General features: G+C 33.6%; 2 protein-coding genes across 3 annotated transcripts in view; one reads left to right on the forward strand and one right to left on the reverse strand.

Annotated features, from left to right (window-relative positions):
* The first annotated feature begins 85 nt into the window (after positions 1-85).
* On the forward strand, positions 86-9,276 carry LOC126811431 (peroxisomal targeting signal 2 receptor). Its single transcript, XM_050537033.1, has 10 exons — positions 86-279; positions 1,234-1,406; positions 1,885-1,920; positions 2,414-2,491; positions 3,362-3,470; positions 4,747-4,856; positions 5,563-5,676; positions 6,729-6,784; positions 7,456-7,552; positions 8,397-9,276. Exons 1-10 carry the CDS (start codon positions 171-173, stop codon positions 8,463-8,465), a joined length of 951 nt encoding a protein of 316 aa, XP_050392990.1. The 5' UTR covers positions 86-170; the 3' UTR covers positions 8,466-9,276.
* Positions 9,277-10,973: 1,697 nt separating this feature from the next.
* The window catches only part of LOC126811498 (circularly permutated Ras protein 1), a 32,036-nt gene continuing 26,240 nt past the window's right edge, over positions 10,974-16,769 (reverse strand). For both annotated transcript variants that reach the window (XM_050537163.1, XM_050537162.1), the window contains one exon: positions 10,974-16,375. In XM_050537163.1, the coding sequence (XP_050393120.1) occupies positions 16,286-16,375 (90 nt within the window). In that variant the 3' untranslated portion in view covers positions 10,974-16,285. The remainder of the gene's footprint in view (positions 16,376-16,769) is intronic.

The raw sequence follows: 16,769 nt of genomic DNA on the forward strand, positions 1-16,769 counted from the left end.
ATATAGTTCTTGAAATACTAGAAATTTCAAATATTATTTAAACGCATTTACGACTTTCGACCCACCATTGGTAAATTCTGGGTGGTGGCTGAAGAAAATGTAAACAACGTCTGTCGACAAAAATGAACTATGACCGCTTGAATATTAATTGATTTGAACTTTGAAGAGCTATGAATTTGTCATTTAAAACAAATTCAAGGCATGGCTACTCCGTGAAATTTTCTCCATATTTTCCTCAAAGAATTGCATGTGCCACTTCCCAATATTATGGAATTGCAGGTTCTAAAAAATTATATGTCAATAATTTTATCACTGGACTAGATTAGTTTGCAATAAATAAAAACAATATAATTAAGGCCACAAGAAAACTTTTCATTACAGGGTGTACACCTATAATGTGTAATCCATACCCAAAGGCTTAACCCTGAATGAAAAGGCATAAAATAAATCATTCAGAAATTGTGTTTTGAACACTTTAGGACCTACTTGGATACCACAAAAATTTGCTAACATGAAATGATCTTGGGTCTATAAGATAAGAATTATGACATTTTCCAACTGATTTGTATTAAATTTTGCAAGCAATCTAAATTGAGCACTAACAATCTACTATAGCCATTAGACAAAGTGAAAAATAATTTTTCTACAGATCAGAAAAATAAGTTCCAAAAGCTATAAGGTCATAATTAGTTTTAGAAGCTGTGATGCCTCAGTGTGTAAGATGTTAGGTCGCTAACCTGGAGGTCCCATGTTCGATCCCAGTGTTGGGCAAGAATGTTGATTGGGATATTCCAGCATGGTTCCCCACAGTGGTGTATATTATGGGATAGAGGGACAATGTATAGTCATTCAGATGGGTCGAAAAACCGAGGTCCCATGAGCACATTGATGTGCATGTAAAAAAGACCTTGACAGATAGAATTCTAAATAAGAGTAGGCCGTAGAGGGACAATGTATAGTCATTCAGATGGGTCAAAAAACAGAGGTCCCATAAACACATTGATGTGCATGTAAAAAAAACACCTTGACAGATAGAATTCTAAATAAGAGTAGTCCGTAGCCTGCTCTCCAGGCCAAATTTCCTTCATAGCATACTGCATGGTGTATGCCTGTTTTAGTAGCCTTGTCTTTGCAAAAAATGTATGTAGGATGTTGAACCCAATTTCATTTCATTTCTGTTTAACATTATGCTGCCTGATTTGTCCTGAATTTTAAACTATGGTTTAATTTTAGGTTGTGGTACACTGTTTATATTAGATACTGTTGGTGATCAAATAGTAATTGTTCAAACATTTGATTGGAAAGAAGGTTTATTTGATGTTACATGGGCTGAAAATAATGAAAACATTGTCATATCCGCTAGTGGTGATGGTACTCTACAGATCTGGGACGTTCAACAACCAAAGGTTAATATGAAGACATTTGTTTTTTCTTAAGATATAAATCCCTTGGGTTTTAGCTGTTTTCTCCCACTTCTATATCTGCACCCCAGAGAATTATTGAAATATAAACATTCCACATATGTTAGTTCTAAAAGAACCTACTTTGTGTTAAATGGACTAATTTCTCTCTCGCTTTTAAAATAAATCCAGAAGATTTAAATCAATCTGCAGTTCTTTGAAAGAAACAAACACGCCTAGTTTTGTTTAAGATAATTGAAAATTATGAGGACTAAAGCAGTCTGATTAATGAAAAGCAGATGTTTGATTTTCCTTAAAGCCAGTACCTAGTACATACAGTGTGGGCCATTGAAAGATTTTAACAAAAAAAACCTCAAATTTACACCCATATTCAATCGGGGTCAATAACCAAAAAAATTTGAATCACCTCATAGATGTCTTTTTATTGCCTTAATCATTTGACCATGTAAACTTATTATTTCAGGGTCCCCTTCGAGTTTTAGCTGAACACACAAAAGAAGTAAGATCATAAATTCAGATCTTCTGAAACAGTTGCGGTGTCTCAGTGAGTAAGAAAGTGGCTCGTTAACCAGGATGTCTCAGATTCGCTCCCGGTGTTGGTCAAGAAAGTTCATAGGGATTTCCTGCGTGTTTTCCCCTTGTCACTGGTGCAGGAGGGAAGTCCTGGCAAGGAACAGCGTCTAGTCATTTGGATGGCACAAATAAAAAAAGGCTCCGTGTACACATTGGCATGCATATGAAAGAACCCTTGGCAGTTGGAATTCGAAATAAGATTAGGTGGTAGTGCTACTGTTCAGGCAAAATTTCCTTAATAACAGTTAACACCCTGCATGTCTTCAAAAGCCCTGTCCTTGCAAAAGAATAGGATGTTAAACCCTGTTTCATTTCATTTTCATATGTAATAATAGGTACCATGCATGGGCAGGATAGCTTACTATTTCTAGAAGATCTGCTATCACTTCTAATTTTGTTTCACTTTTTGTATTTGCTAGGTGAATTCTATTGATTGGAGCCAAACGAGAGATGAGAATTTACTTCTGTCAGGGTCTTGGGATGGAACAATTAAATTGGTATGTTTTAATTTAGTAGCAATATTGCTTTACCCGTACTCTGAAGTGATTTACATAACCCCATATTAATAGTATTTAGTGCACTTTATTATTATTAATGTACTGGAATTGGACACCATTTTATTGAAACAAATATGGTGTTAAGGAATAGGGATGCATGCCTAACCATATGCATTTCTACTGTTTACTGCCGGTTTCCTCACATTGCCAAAGTCCTTCTCAGACTTATTGTGTTCCCAAAATTGGCATAGAGGATGTTACAAACCTCTTTTCTTATTATTCTTTGCTTAGTGTATATCTTAAGTCCTTTTCACGCTTGTGTTGGTCCCAAAAATTACTTAGTTTCTGTTGAGTGTCAATCTGATTAAAATACAGATCTATACTTTTGATAGCCTCCACTGCATGAAGATCTGACCAGGGAGGTTGCGTCAGGAGTCATACAAGCGACTTTTGACCTTATGACATCAGACTTTTGATTGACCAATCAGCATTGATGTTTCTACTGGGATGCCCCCAGTTCCGTGCACAACACACCAAAAACTTGCCACAACAGACTTTTTCATTGGCTAATTCCATTACATCAACCAGAATGCTGGTTATATGACAACTCATCCAGATCCTAGTGTAGTAAAGACAAATAAAACGAAATTTTGAACTATAAGAAATAAAATGAAATAGGATCTGTGTTTTTAAACAGATTGGTTGAGTGTGTGTAAGTATATTTTCTCTTTCTCGCTTTCATATAAGTATCGAAATGAAATGGTGTTTGACACACCAACTGGGTTAGTAAAAGCAGCATATCAGTATCGATTGTCCTCTGTAAACTATGACACTCAATGTCTCTAGGTTGTTTTATATTTAAATTTTCAGTGGGATATATTTCAAGATCGATCTTTATCCACTTACATAGGTCATGATAATATCGTTTATAGTGTAAACTGGTCACCAAGGTTACCATCTTGTTTTGCATCTGCCTCAGGTAATAGTGTTTCTTGTTTCTTAAATATGTTACATTCTTCTTTTTAATATTCTCTCAGTCTGTTTTAAGATTATGTGACCTGTGATAGCAAAGTGAGGCGGAAGTCTATCGATACTAACAAAAAAGATAAAATAGGCTGAAATATCTCTTTAATAATATAATGTGAAATGTAAAAGTCTACACTTAACGAATAAAGAAAAATATTTTTTTGTTATATTTTTTAGCCTGTTTCAATAGTTTTGTTCAGATATCGTAAGCAATGACTTGTGACTTGCAACTTCAAGTTAGTTTGCTGTCACGGGTCACAGTTATATTTATACTGAAATTGTTGTTACTTGTTTATCTATCTGTGATTTGTTTTAATTTATGTATATTGTATCCGCACCACCAAGTAATTTTAAGTACCTATTTGAGGCGCTCTAAATTATTTATTGGAAAAGAGCTATTCATCATCATCCATGTTCATGACTACTAGTTCACTGTAAATCTCAGTCAAAAATGACATAAAATGTCTGCATGGGTTTTCAACTGTCATATATTTTTCTTACATTCATCGATTTAATGTTGAACAAACAAGCGTACAAAGCATTGCTGCTGTTTGACATCTGCACTCCACTCTAATCCTGTATATGTATGCCCCTAAATAAGCAGGAATGTTGTCTCAGAGCTTCTAATTTTATAGAATTCTTGTGTAATCCCCCAGACATCACACCAAATTTGACGTCTGCACCCTGGACGTCTGCTCAAATTCCTGCATACGTCCGGAGTACCATATATGTGATTACAGTATATATAAACACTTGTTAATTATAGTTTATAATTCTGACAACAATAAAATTGTCAAGTGCCAAATAAATTTTTTCTCCGGTTAGTGTATGAATTTTATCCAAGTAGCAAAATCTGATTAAAATACAGATCTATATTTTGTTTCGTTTTTTTTTATACTTTTGATGGCATATACAGCATGAAAATCTGACCGGTTGTAGTGGAGGGTTCATATGAGTGGCTTTTGACCCTATGACAACAGGCATTGATTAATCAATCGGCGTTGACGATTCTAGTGGTTATTCCACAGTTCCGTGCAGAGCATGCCAGGAACTCGCCGTACCAGAACATTTCATTGGCTAATCACTCACATCAATCAGAACACAGATTATATAACAACCCTTCCAGATCCTAGTGTAAAGACATGTAAAATGAAATTTTAATCAGATTGCTAAGTATATCCTAGAGTATTTCTGGCCACTTTCTTAATACAGTAAATGTTTGTTTCTAGGGGATCAAACTGTACGAGTTTGGGATGCAAGAAAACACGATTTACCTGCTACAGTAATACCAGCACATCAAGCTGAAATACTGACATGTGATTGGTCAAAATATGATGAGGTAAATTAAGATAAGTTTTTAAAAAACTTTTTTTCGTTGCAAAGACATCCACTGCCTAATGTTCTGTTAATAATTGTATACAATTCTCTGCTTTACAAATGGCACATTAATTCCATTAAACAATAACAGAAAAGAGTGTCCTATCTTCTCTTCATCAAATTCCAATGGTCCAGGATTTTTTATAGACACTTGTACACAAGTGTACCTTGGTTTTCTGTAACATCCAAACAACAAGACAATACTTTTCATGTAAGAACAGCAAGTGCTACCTCTAGCAAATGGGAACCGGGTTTGAAAAGTCCTAAGTTAACTGAACCCATGACATTCTAAGTGAGAATCCAGTGCCCTTACAGCTCGTCTCCCACAGCTTGGAGGGTGGGTGGTCAAATGGTCATGAGGTATGTCATTGATCAGTGAAGTGGCGTGGTTTCGATTCCCAACTTCTACGGGTCAAGGATTAGGGTCGCTTGTCCTTCCTCATGGGTTTCTTCAGGTCATCCTCCCATTGCTAAAGACCCCTACACACAATCGAAACTATTAAAATAAATTGAGTGGATGTTAAACCCCATTTTCTCTCTCAACCACAGCTTGAAGAAGTTTAAACAAGAGTTGTGTCAGATCTTTGCCATTTGAGCAAGAGGATTGACTTTTGTGATTAGATATAAAATGAAAGTAGTAAAATATTGTGTATTAATTCTATTTATAGAATATAATAATATCTGGTGGTGTTGATGGTATTATACGATGTTGGGATATCAGAAAGACAGGATGTTGTTTATTAGAATTACTGGGTCATCAGTATGCTGTTAGAAGAATTAAGGTACCCTACAGATATAAAGTAATAGGGATGTTTTAAATTTCTTAAAACTGCTGATCATCATTTAAAAAATCTTGAATGCCTTGCAAACTATTATGAAAGTTGAATCACTTAAAGGAACATCTGTGATCAGTTCGGAACAGTGTTTATAAAGATATCATTAATTAAAAATGTTGCAACATTGGGCATCCTTTGCAGGGAGTATTACATCTGTGGCAAGGTTTGGGGGCATTTGAGTTCCACAAGATATTGGGTTTCTGAAAATAAATACATTCCACAAGATTTTCGACTTAAAATAATATTGTGTTTTGGGTCTGTGGTGTTTTTCACCACTATTGGACATAGAAAAAAAGATGATTTCTTTTCAAAAAATTCTTCTCAGACCTCCCTATATGCCTGTGTGGTACCACATTCCACAAGATTTTCGACATAGAATAATTTTGATACAGTGTTTTGGGTCTGTGGTGTTTTTTTACCACAAGAGTTCTGAGAAGAATTTTTGGAAAAAAGTGATTTTTTTTCTAAGTCTAATATCTTGTGGAAGTTTTGTGGCAAAAAACACCACAGACCCAAACACTGTTTCAAAATAATTCTAAGTGAAAAACACCCCAGAATAATATTTTGTAGAATATATTTCCTCACATCTTACAAGATGATAAGATAAACTATTATTGTTCCAGCGAAATAAAAAGAAAATGTTTCATAAATTTTTCATGGTTCACTTTTCCAAACGCCCCCAAACCTTGCCATGCCTATCCCTTTGACACATTTCAAGCAAGGGAATTAAGCATCCTTGTTTTTATTTGTGGTATTTTTCCGTTGTACTCCACAAACCCCTGGTCCATACATAGGGTTGTCACGAATTCAAATTATCTGCTATTTAAATATTGTGGCTTAATTGTAAAGCAATTGACAGACAAATTTAATATCTAGCTAGGCAGTTATGTCAGGCAAACAACCACATCAAAAGTCGTTTTTGTTTTCATATATCTTTTATTTTGTTGTAAAATTCAGTAATGGAATGTATAATACTGGTATTTGTTTTCAAATTTCAGACTTCACCTTTTGTGAGAAATGTGATAGCTTCCTGTTCATATGATTTTTCTGTGAGGTGAGAACAAATTAATATTTTAAATCAGGTTTTTAAAATCAGACTGTAGGTTGTTACATGCTGTAGTTATAGAGACAGAGAATCCGTGCTATCTGAGGTATCAACTAAACATGCACAACACACTACATACGCCTTAGGTCATACAACAAAATATTCTGGTTCTCAGACAAGTCCTATCAAAAATCTGATGTGGGAGGGAGGTTTTATTTTTTGGGTTTTTATTTTGTCAAAGGATCACTACTGCCTTACTGGGCTAAATGACTTTCAAGGCACTATATTTATCTCATATTGTTTATAGGAAAGTATGATGATCTAGTATCATTTATGATTGTAACATTTATCTGTGTTGCATACTTGATAAATGGTCCTATGTCAAATTTCTGGATTCATTCAGCTTTTTTTTATAGTGTTAATTTTTTTATAGATTGTTTTTATTTTTTACTATTTAAAATAAAAATGGGTCATGTGTCACAAATTCAGTCGCATATTTAAACTGCATACTGCCGAGTCTTGTTTTGTTGTTCTGGATCATAGGCGAAAGAGTTGTACTCCAATATGACTCAGTCACTGTACTTGAGTTAGTAATCATGACATAATGGGATGCAACTTGATTGTGAAAGTAGAAAAGCATCATACATGATATTTATATTTTATTTAAATTTTAAATATAGAATATGGGATTTAACTAGTGGTCATCAACTACAAAACATAGAACATCATACAGAGTTTGTTTATGGTTTAGATTGGAATCTTCATATACCAGGCCAGGTATGAAACATCTGTTGGTGGGGGTGGGGGGAAGGGTTATGAATCAGCCCACATTTAGGGTGCATTTGAGCAGCATTTGAATCTGGCTTCGCATATTTCGGGGAATTATTGAAATGGGTCTGTCTGTCTGTAACAATATTTGGAGGACAACACCTCTGCTTCTGATTGAGAATAATAAAAAAAGAGATGTGACAAAAAGAAAAATAAGTAATCAACGAGTGTCATCTATTTATTTGGGGATATAGGGAGTGGGTGGAACTATCTGCCTCACCGTTGGCTTGTTAAAATTTACACTTAGATTATTTGAATGTTGAGAAATTCCACCATAAAAGATATAGTTGTTTGACATATAAGATTCTAAAGAACTTGATCTCCCATTAGAAAATTTCTTCAAGCTACTATGTCATGCATAGAGGACAAGATTCTAGGCTTAGAATGTAGAATGTATTGTTTCTTTATATGTAAACAATATTTTATTCATGGTATCTGAATGGGATTGGGGAACAGTGTTAGACTATTTAAAACCCATAATAGTAAGACTGCACTAAACTAAAAAACGACCTGAAAAGACAAAACTGTGGACAAGACACACAGACATTGCAAGTAATAAACAACAGATATCAAATCATAACAATGTTCTGGTTTTAATGGACCTTTAAGATTTTCAAGGCGGTTTAGCTTTCACATAAAGGTACCCATCCTCTCTTGCAATGCATATGTGGCAATGAAATTATTTTAAAAAGATTATGTTGGTCTCATAATGACTAAACCATTACAAAATTTGTGTCCCCTTTGCTGTATTAGAAAGTTATTTTTATGTGATCTATCAATATTTTTATTTCAGATAGCTGACTGTTCATGGGATGAGTTTGTAAGGATATATCAACCCATGGCTTGTCTTCCAGGCAGCTGATATTAACCCACTTGTTTTAATTCTACATAATTTTATCTCATCTTATAGGTCAATTTACTGATTTAATAATTATCCAACTTTAAATTGTACATTTAATCTCTTTCAAAGGGCTCTTGCCAGGTAGACTTTAGAAAATTAATATTGATAGTCTGTTTCAAGAATGTAGTTAACTTTGTTCTTCTATGTTACCAACTTTTAAAAGGGCCATGAGTCGACAGTAGAAGAGCAGGTTGTTTTAAAATTGGAAACTGATCTGAGCCACTATGAACCACCCAAACAGTAGGTCTACGTCACCTACAACCTTTAATTGGACCATACAATAAGGTGTGTGTAAGTTGCCTACCCGGGCATCCTATGTTCGATCCTGGTGTTGGCCGAGAAAATTCTGTAGGATTTTACAGCTTGGTTTCCCCTTGTCAGTGGTGCAGGACAAAGGTCTGTGTATTCTATTTGCAGCAAGTTAAAAATCTGACAATTGGAAATCAGAATAAAAGAAGGGCAGACGCATTGTTGTCAGGGCAAAATTGACCTTGCAAGACACTTCATAGCTTACCCCAGTTGGTGCAAAAACATTTTAATATAATGCAGTTATAATTAGTGGACCCCACACATCAGTATTAAAGTGAATCCCAGTGTAGTTGCATGAATGAAGTGAGAAATATTGGATATGATTTAAGGCCATACAATAACAATCTTCTTTCAATAATATTTCTAGATCTTTGAACCTGGCAATTGTTCAGTAAATATATATATATTTGTAATTATAGATTTGTATAATTTCATGTGATAAAAATATATTTTCTAATAAGAAGTTATTATTAAATGGTGGGTATAACCTTCAAATTATTTGCTAGATCATAAGGTCTGTCAATGGGTCATGTGGAATGGTTTTGATTCCTGGCTTGTACTTGACAAGAAATAGGGTCCAACATTATAGGTTTTCTCCCCAGTCCTCTGGTTTCCTCCCACTGCTCAAGATCCCTGCTTGCAAACAAATTATCGAAATAAAATTGAACCATATATTAGTCCTGAGAAGACCTAGTTTGCGCTGCGTGATTCACTTGATTCAGTGGTGGATTCACTTGCTGACGAACACGTCGACCCATTTCGTCCCAGATGTGTTCAATAGGATTAAGGTCGGGGCTAAGCGACGGCCAATCCAGGACTTGGACTCTGGCATTTCTTAAAAAATTCTGGGTAGCAATTGCTGTATGGGGTCGAGCATTGTCTTGTTGAAACGTTAGTCCAGGTCTATGCATAAACGGAAGAAGAACAGGTTGCAAAATCTGATCCCTGTACTGGACAGCATTTAAGTTCCCTTGGACAACAACAAGAGGAGAATGTCCATGTGCACAAAAAGAACCCCAAACTATGACGCTGCCGCCACCAAATCGGTCAACTTCTCTGAGGCATACGTGAGCGTAACGTTCACCTCGTCTGCAGTACACTCGGACCCTGCGATCGGCAAATCTCAAAGTGAATCGAGATTCGTCACTAAGGACAACCGAATTCCACTGTCTTTGAGTAAATCTTATGTGTCTTGTGGCCCACACAAGTCGGTTACGGCGATGAAGAGGTGTCAATATTGGTCCATTATAGGGCCTCCGAGCTCGAAGACCAGCAGCCTGCAAGCGATTTCGAACAGTTTGTGCAGTTACCTTTCCACCAAACATCTCTCTACTTGTGGAGGTTGCAGTGACAAATCTGTTTCTAAGATGACGTAATCGTATTACTTGATCTTCCTGGAGTGACGTCACACGTTGCGCTTCCGTCCTTGGGCGGTCGGCAATAGTTCCAGTTTGAAGCACTCTCATTCTAAGATTAATTATTGTCTGGCGTGAACAATTAAAGGCTCTTGCAACAGTGACCACAGACTGACCAGCATAGAGCCTACCTATAGCACGTAGACGTTCTACATTTGAAAGGCGCGACATTTTCTAACAAAGATGAAAATAACAATTTTAATTTGTTTTTCCAGTTCAAGTTACGTGTGCGTGTTCAGTTTAAGCAAACTTGCATCGATTGACCTAACGAGTTTGTGTTTGCACGTGTTTTTCAAGTTTTTCATCTTTATATGCTCAAAAGTCATGTGATCCACGTCACTTTACAATTTAATGAAATTAAAGGCTTCTTACTACTTACTATCGTTAGAAACACTTTAAAATTTATTTGACTTACCAGGGTTTACTTCTTGAGGGTTTACTTCCACTGTAAATAGACGTCTGCAGAGTGCAGACAAGCAAATTATTAAAATAAAGAGTATGCCATGTTAGTCCTAAATTAACCTGATTGTAAAACATTGGATAGAATATATATTTTAGCCACCAGTTCAACTGTTTATTATTGTGAAAATGCCAGATTAGATCTATATTTCTGATTTGCATTGCAATTTTTGGAGAAGTCTCCAAGATAAAACCATTTAAAATGGCTTGGAATCGAAATTCTGGGCCACAACTCTTTGCAGGGGACTTGCTGGAACATTTCAATAAAGTCACAAGAAACAATGGATGCTTTGATGAATTTTTAAAAAATAAAAAATTCAAGAAAAAATACATTCACTTGGCATCACATCACTCTTGCGAGGCAAGACGTTACAGCTTTTTAGCAAATTCCATAAAAATATTTATAATATGGATAATATGGATTATGATTATATAAATAATTAAAAAGTATTAGATTAAATAAATAATAACATTAGTATTAAGTTTATGTAAACAATAAAATATTTGATTACACAAACACTAAAAAAAATATTACAATCATATAAGCACGAAAATAACAGAGTGTTAACCTTACCTAAACAATAACAACTGTACTAAAATATATAAACAATTACAATGTTCTAGCTTATATAAACAATACAAAGTATCACATTATGTAAACAGTAACAATATTATTAGTTTATATAAACTATTACATTATATAGATAATAACAGAGTGGTAATCTTTTATAACAACTTTACTAAAATATATAAACAATAACATTGCTCTAGGTTATATAAACAATATGTTTATAGATTAAGTAAACAATAGTATTAAGATTATATAAACCATAACACAGTATTAGATGAATATAAACAATGTATTAGATTATATAAATATTAACATCTGCTATATAAACTATAACAAAGTATTTGATTATATAAATATAAACAATGTATTATATTATGTAAACTATAATAAAGTATTAAATGACAAACCAAGTGTTTGACTGTGTAAACAAAAACAATAAAATTAGCACTTTTAAAAGAATAAAAAATTATACTTGCATTATTCACATATAAAATCATCAAGTAACAATCATAATAAAGTATGTAAAAGGTTAGGTCTAAATCTGCAGTTGGCCTTAATATTTAGACCTGACTGTACATAAAATCTATTGCTAACAATTTTGTTTTCAAATACAAGATAAATTTATAAAAAAAAACCCAACAAAAACTAAATTTTATCACATTTGATGGCCCACTTAAGTTTATTATAATAATTCTTAATTACAAACAAAATCACTTGCAGATCTGATACTAAAGTACACTACAATTTGAAGACACTGCAATTTGATGAAATTAGATATAAAAGGGCTATATTATTTAATTTATATCACTCCAAATATTTTCAATTCCCGTAAAATGTAAATACAATTGCTTTTGTGTAACACATCCACAGGAAAGTAAGTAAACGAAAATTTGCCAGTGTTCCCAGAATGTATGTGTTGAATGTGACATTATATCATCTTTAGATATGAACCAGTCTGAACTTATGTTGGTGGGGTTTGTTTGATACAAAACTTAAAGTGGGCCATTATTCCATTATCATTTCAGGCAATAAGGTCAAAAGTAAAAAATATTTTGTGCACCGGTTTGATAATTGTTTATAAAAGATACTTGAGTACAAAACATCCTTCTAGTTATCAGTAAAACATGAAAAACTTATATAGAATATAAGTTACTTGTATATTTATTTCATGTGATGTTGATAAAGATACGAAACAACCAGGCTTTATATCTTTATCAACATCCAAGTATCTGATGTTCTGTACAGTCAATTGCTAAATGCTGCTTAAAGAAACATTATGTAACAGCAGGTTTTTCTTTTGGCCTCAATTGGTATGTAAATTATTAATTAGACATATATTCACATGACAAGAACATAATTAACGCTCTAGACCATCAGATTGTTGCGATTTTCAATGTACTGAATTGTGATAACTGCACTCAGGAATGGGTAATTTAACTGAAATATTCAATGTATTCATTTTTCATTATTTATTTTTGAACTATTATAGCAAGAACAACCAGCTCTTTATCTAAATCTTACATAATGCATCTTTAAGCAGTCTATTTATCAAATATTTGTTAATAAAAAATTTAGTAAAATATAGTGTTCTATTTATCAAATATTTTATACACAGGTATAATAATTGTTTATTATAGGTACAGTAGTTTAGTACAAAGTATCAAATATAATTTTCAGCAGTTCAAAAGACCAAGTTATTTAAAATTTTAAACTAGATATCATATATATTCTGTTTATTATATTCAAATCTATATATTTCCATCTTATGATCATTTATTTGTGAAAAATGGTTGATTTCATAAAGTTAATATGTTTATATATTTTATAAAGGTGACAAAAAGATTATTATTAACCATGAAAATCTACTCAAATTTGAAAAATTATGTTTGCACTACTGTTAATTTAAACAGTAACTCATATTGACTTAATATTGTCTGGACTTGACCTAAAATATCATTTCCTTTCATAAATGTCAGGACATTTTAATCATTTGTTTTGTGATCAGATTCATTTAAAATTAGCACTTATTTAAACATACATTATGCAAGAGCTAAATCTGCTGATTGCAGGTCTTTCTTTAGGCCTGAAATGTATCTAAATTATTAATTATACATTAATTAACTTATCCAGACCATAATCAACTCTCGGTGCCATCGGATGGCTCCGATTTTAAGCAGATTAGAACTGTTCGGCCATTTAATGATTTAATTCAAAGATAGGTTGCCAGGCAACGAAACATACACCCACAGCAGCTAAATCATCCGGGCAGTCAACAAGAGTTGTCGCATATTTTTACTTTTTTCGGTAATGAAACATTTATAATACACTAAAATCTGATTATGAGCAACAACTCAGAAAACCATTAGAATTTGTTTGGTTTTTATAAAGTTCTGCCCCATGCTAACGTTTTGCATACAAAACTTTTAATACTGTATCATGAATTTAGCTGTTCCAAGTCATAAAAATTCATTGAAAATCAATATACTTGTTCGTCTCAAGATCTTAAACTCTGTGTATCAATCTGCAGTCAATCGGATATTAACTTTGGCCTCTAGAGCATCCACAAGATTTTTCAAAGGGATCAAGGGCCATAACTTTGGCAGTAATTATCAGAAATCTTTGAAAATCAATAGGATTCTTCGCCTCGTGACCTCAAACATTGTGTATAAATTTAAAGTCAATCAGATATTAACTTTAGCCTTTAGAGCATCCACAAGGTTTTTTGAAGTGATCAAGGGCCATAACTCTGGCAGTAATTATCGGAAATAGCTGAAAATCAATAGGCTTTTTCGTCTCATGACCTTAAACACTGTGTATAAATTTAAAGTCAATCGGATATTAACTTTCGCCTCTAGAGCATCCACAAGATTTTTTGAAGTGATCAAGGGCCATAACTCTGGCAGTAATTATTGGAAATCGCTGAAAATCAATAGGCTTCTTCGTCTCATGACCTTAAACACTGTGTATAAATTTAAAGTCAATCGGATATTAACTTTGGCCTCTAGAGCGTCCTCAAGCAATTAAGGACGCCGGACCGCCGGCCGGACGGACGGACGCGGGCGACAACAATATACGACCGCATTACAATGTGGGCGTATAAAAATGGATAATTAAAACTTTGTTTATTATCTTAACAACAGTAGCAATAACAATCGAGGCTACACTCCTTTCCATTATCTATTTTCAATTCTTATAGCGAGATCGGTCAGCACTTTGTCTAATGTTACATAATGCCCATTTAAGTACACATGTAGAATTTGATGATGAACAGTTTATACTTATATGATATATAAACGAAGACAGACAATGTGACATAATATATAAATGACAAAAGACAACTCAACATTTAGTATACATGAAATGGGAAGAGTGAAGAATATAAAATACCGGTAATGTTGAATGGAATATAACTTAATTCAATGTTTTCAGAAAATGACCTTTTTGGGTAACAAATTTAAAAAAAAAAAATTGCAGATAGTTGAGCTTCTCAATACCAGTTGATACCACAGACATCTGTAACGTGGAAAATATTTCAAAAATAACATCAAACTATGGCTAAGCATATGTCTAAAGTCTGTTATGTCCATGTTCGTAAGCAATATTATCAGATAACTGGTCTGATTCCAATTTCTAACTCGGGCAAATAACTTATCTGAAACCAATTCTCTTTCTGTAGGCCCTAAATATAATAATACCATGGTGAGAAACAGGTTGGAATTAAATAATTGGGATCAAAGTTCACTTGGTTTCAGAGAGGTTATTTGCCCCAGAGTTAGAAATTGGGTTCAGACCCGTTATTTGATAATCTCACTTACGAAGATGACTTTAGACATATACTTTTTTAAAATATTTTCCATGTTACAGGTGCCTGTGGACCGTGGTTGATACCTGAATTAATAATATGAGCCACTAACATTCAATCCCCATTGTTGCTTTGGATAAACATTTTATAATAACTTAAAATTTTTGTATCCTGAATCTGAAAATGAAATAAGCCTATGGATATTTACATCAGATTGTAAAGAAAAGATTTTTGATTTGACTACACAAGTACATGTACATCAGAAATGTTCAGATATGCAAAAAGTAGGGCAAATATATTTGAGATATACATGTTCTACCTTTCAATTTTTTAACGTTGAGATTTGTATTTGTTTGAAATGAGTTTATCAAATGTTTGTGAAAATACGTTACTTCAGTTATTAGATATTTGACAATTAGGACAGTCAGAGGTTATTTTGAATATAATATTGTATAAATTTAATAAAATTCATTTTCTTAGCGAGTGTGATTAATGACTCTTTAATAAGTCTATAAATTCAGCTATTTAATATTCCTTTGAGTACCGTATAACATTAATAGTATCAACCTAGTAACATTTTTGTATCAACAGTGGCATCCTCGGTATCCCCAGTGGTCTCATTCCATTCAACTCCAATTACCCCTGGGTTCATCCATGGGGGAGATACATATTCAAATTATCTGCCCTGGATGATTGTTCTTTTTTTTGACCAATCAAAAGAAATGGTTAAATACAAAGGAAGTTGACAAAGTGAAGTGACTCTCATCTTGTTGCAAAGTTTCTGGTAATCGAGCGAACAAGCTGCCATATTGTTGTGAATGTAAACAATGAGGCGAACTATTTTTTGATTGGTTCATAGAATCAAGCTACGTTTAAGGGCAGATAATTTGAATACCTCATGGATGGACCCAGGGGTTAGTAGATTAGAACGGAATGAGACCACTGGGGATACCGAGGATGCATCAGTGGTAGCTCCCTGATTTTCAGTAGGAGGTTGATAAGATTTCTGATGTCTCACTCATAACATTTTCAAAAATTCCCAACAAAATATGCAATTTAGAGTATTTTCTTTATCAGGAAGAAAATCAACAGAAAATGTTTATCTTAGCATTAATCGGAAATGGGGAGAATTGGCTCATGGAAGTTGGATATGTTTAGTTACATACTTTAAATAAGCTCACTGCATCAACTTTAATCCTCTGATGTTTTGGAGGAACATTAATTTTTAAAGTAACAATACATTTGAACTCATATGTTTTATATTGTATACATCATTGGCCATTTCATCTGTATATTCGTCAGTTCTCTGTTGTCTCTGTAATAAAAACAAATTTATTAGTGTTCATTAAAGGGACAATAAGTCAGACTAAAAATAATAAGGGCCCTATTTGGGGTGCTTTTACTTCACCTCTTAGCCCATACAAAAAACTACCGCAAAGAACATACACAATCAAGAATATCACTTCTTTAACACTCACAAAGACCATATGCAATCAAAACTACCAGTACTCTTAACAAGAGGCATACACAATCAAGACTACGATTTCTATGAAGACCATACACAATCAAAACTACCAGTATTCTGTAGACTACCAGTACTTTTAATTAACAACACTAAGACCATAGACAATCAAAACTACAGGTCCTCTTCTTTACCACCACTTAGACCAAGCATAATTAAGACTATATGAACTCGTTATTAACACCAC

Source organism: Patella vulgata, chromosome 2, assembly GCF_932274485.2.
Source record: "Patella vulgata chromosome 2, xgPatVulg1.2, whole genome shotgun sequence".
Taxonomy (NCBI): Eukaryota; Metazoa; Mollusca; class Gastropoda; family Patellidae; genus Patella; species Patella vulgata.

Coding starts and splice junctions, on each gene's coding strand:
- LOC126811431 (XM_050537033.1), top strand. CDS start 171: ATGAATTTGTCATTTAAAACAAATTCAAGGCATGGCTACTCCGTGAAA. Junction 280..1,233: donor CCAATATTATGGAATTGCAG/GTTCTAAAAAAT, acceptor GTTTAATTTTAG/GTTGTGGTACACTGTTTATA. Junction 1,921..2,413: donor TAGCTGAACACACAAAAGAA/GTAAGATCATAA, acceptor TGTATTTGCTAG/GTGAATTCTATTGATTGGAG.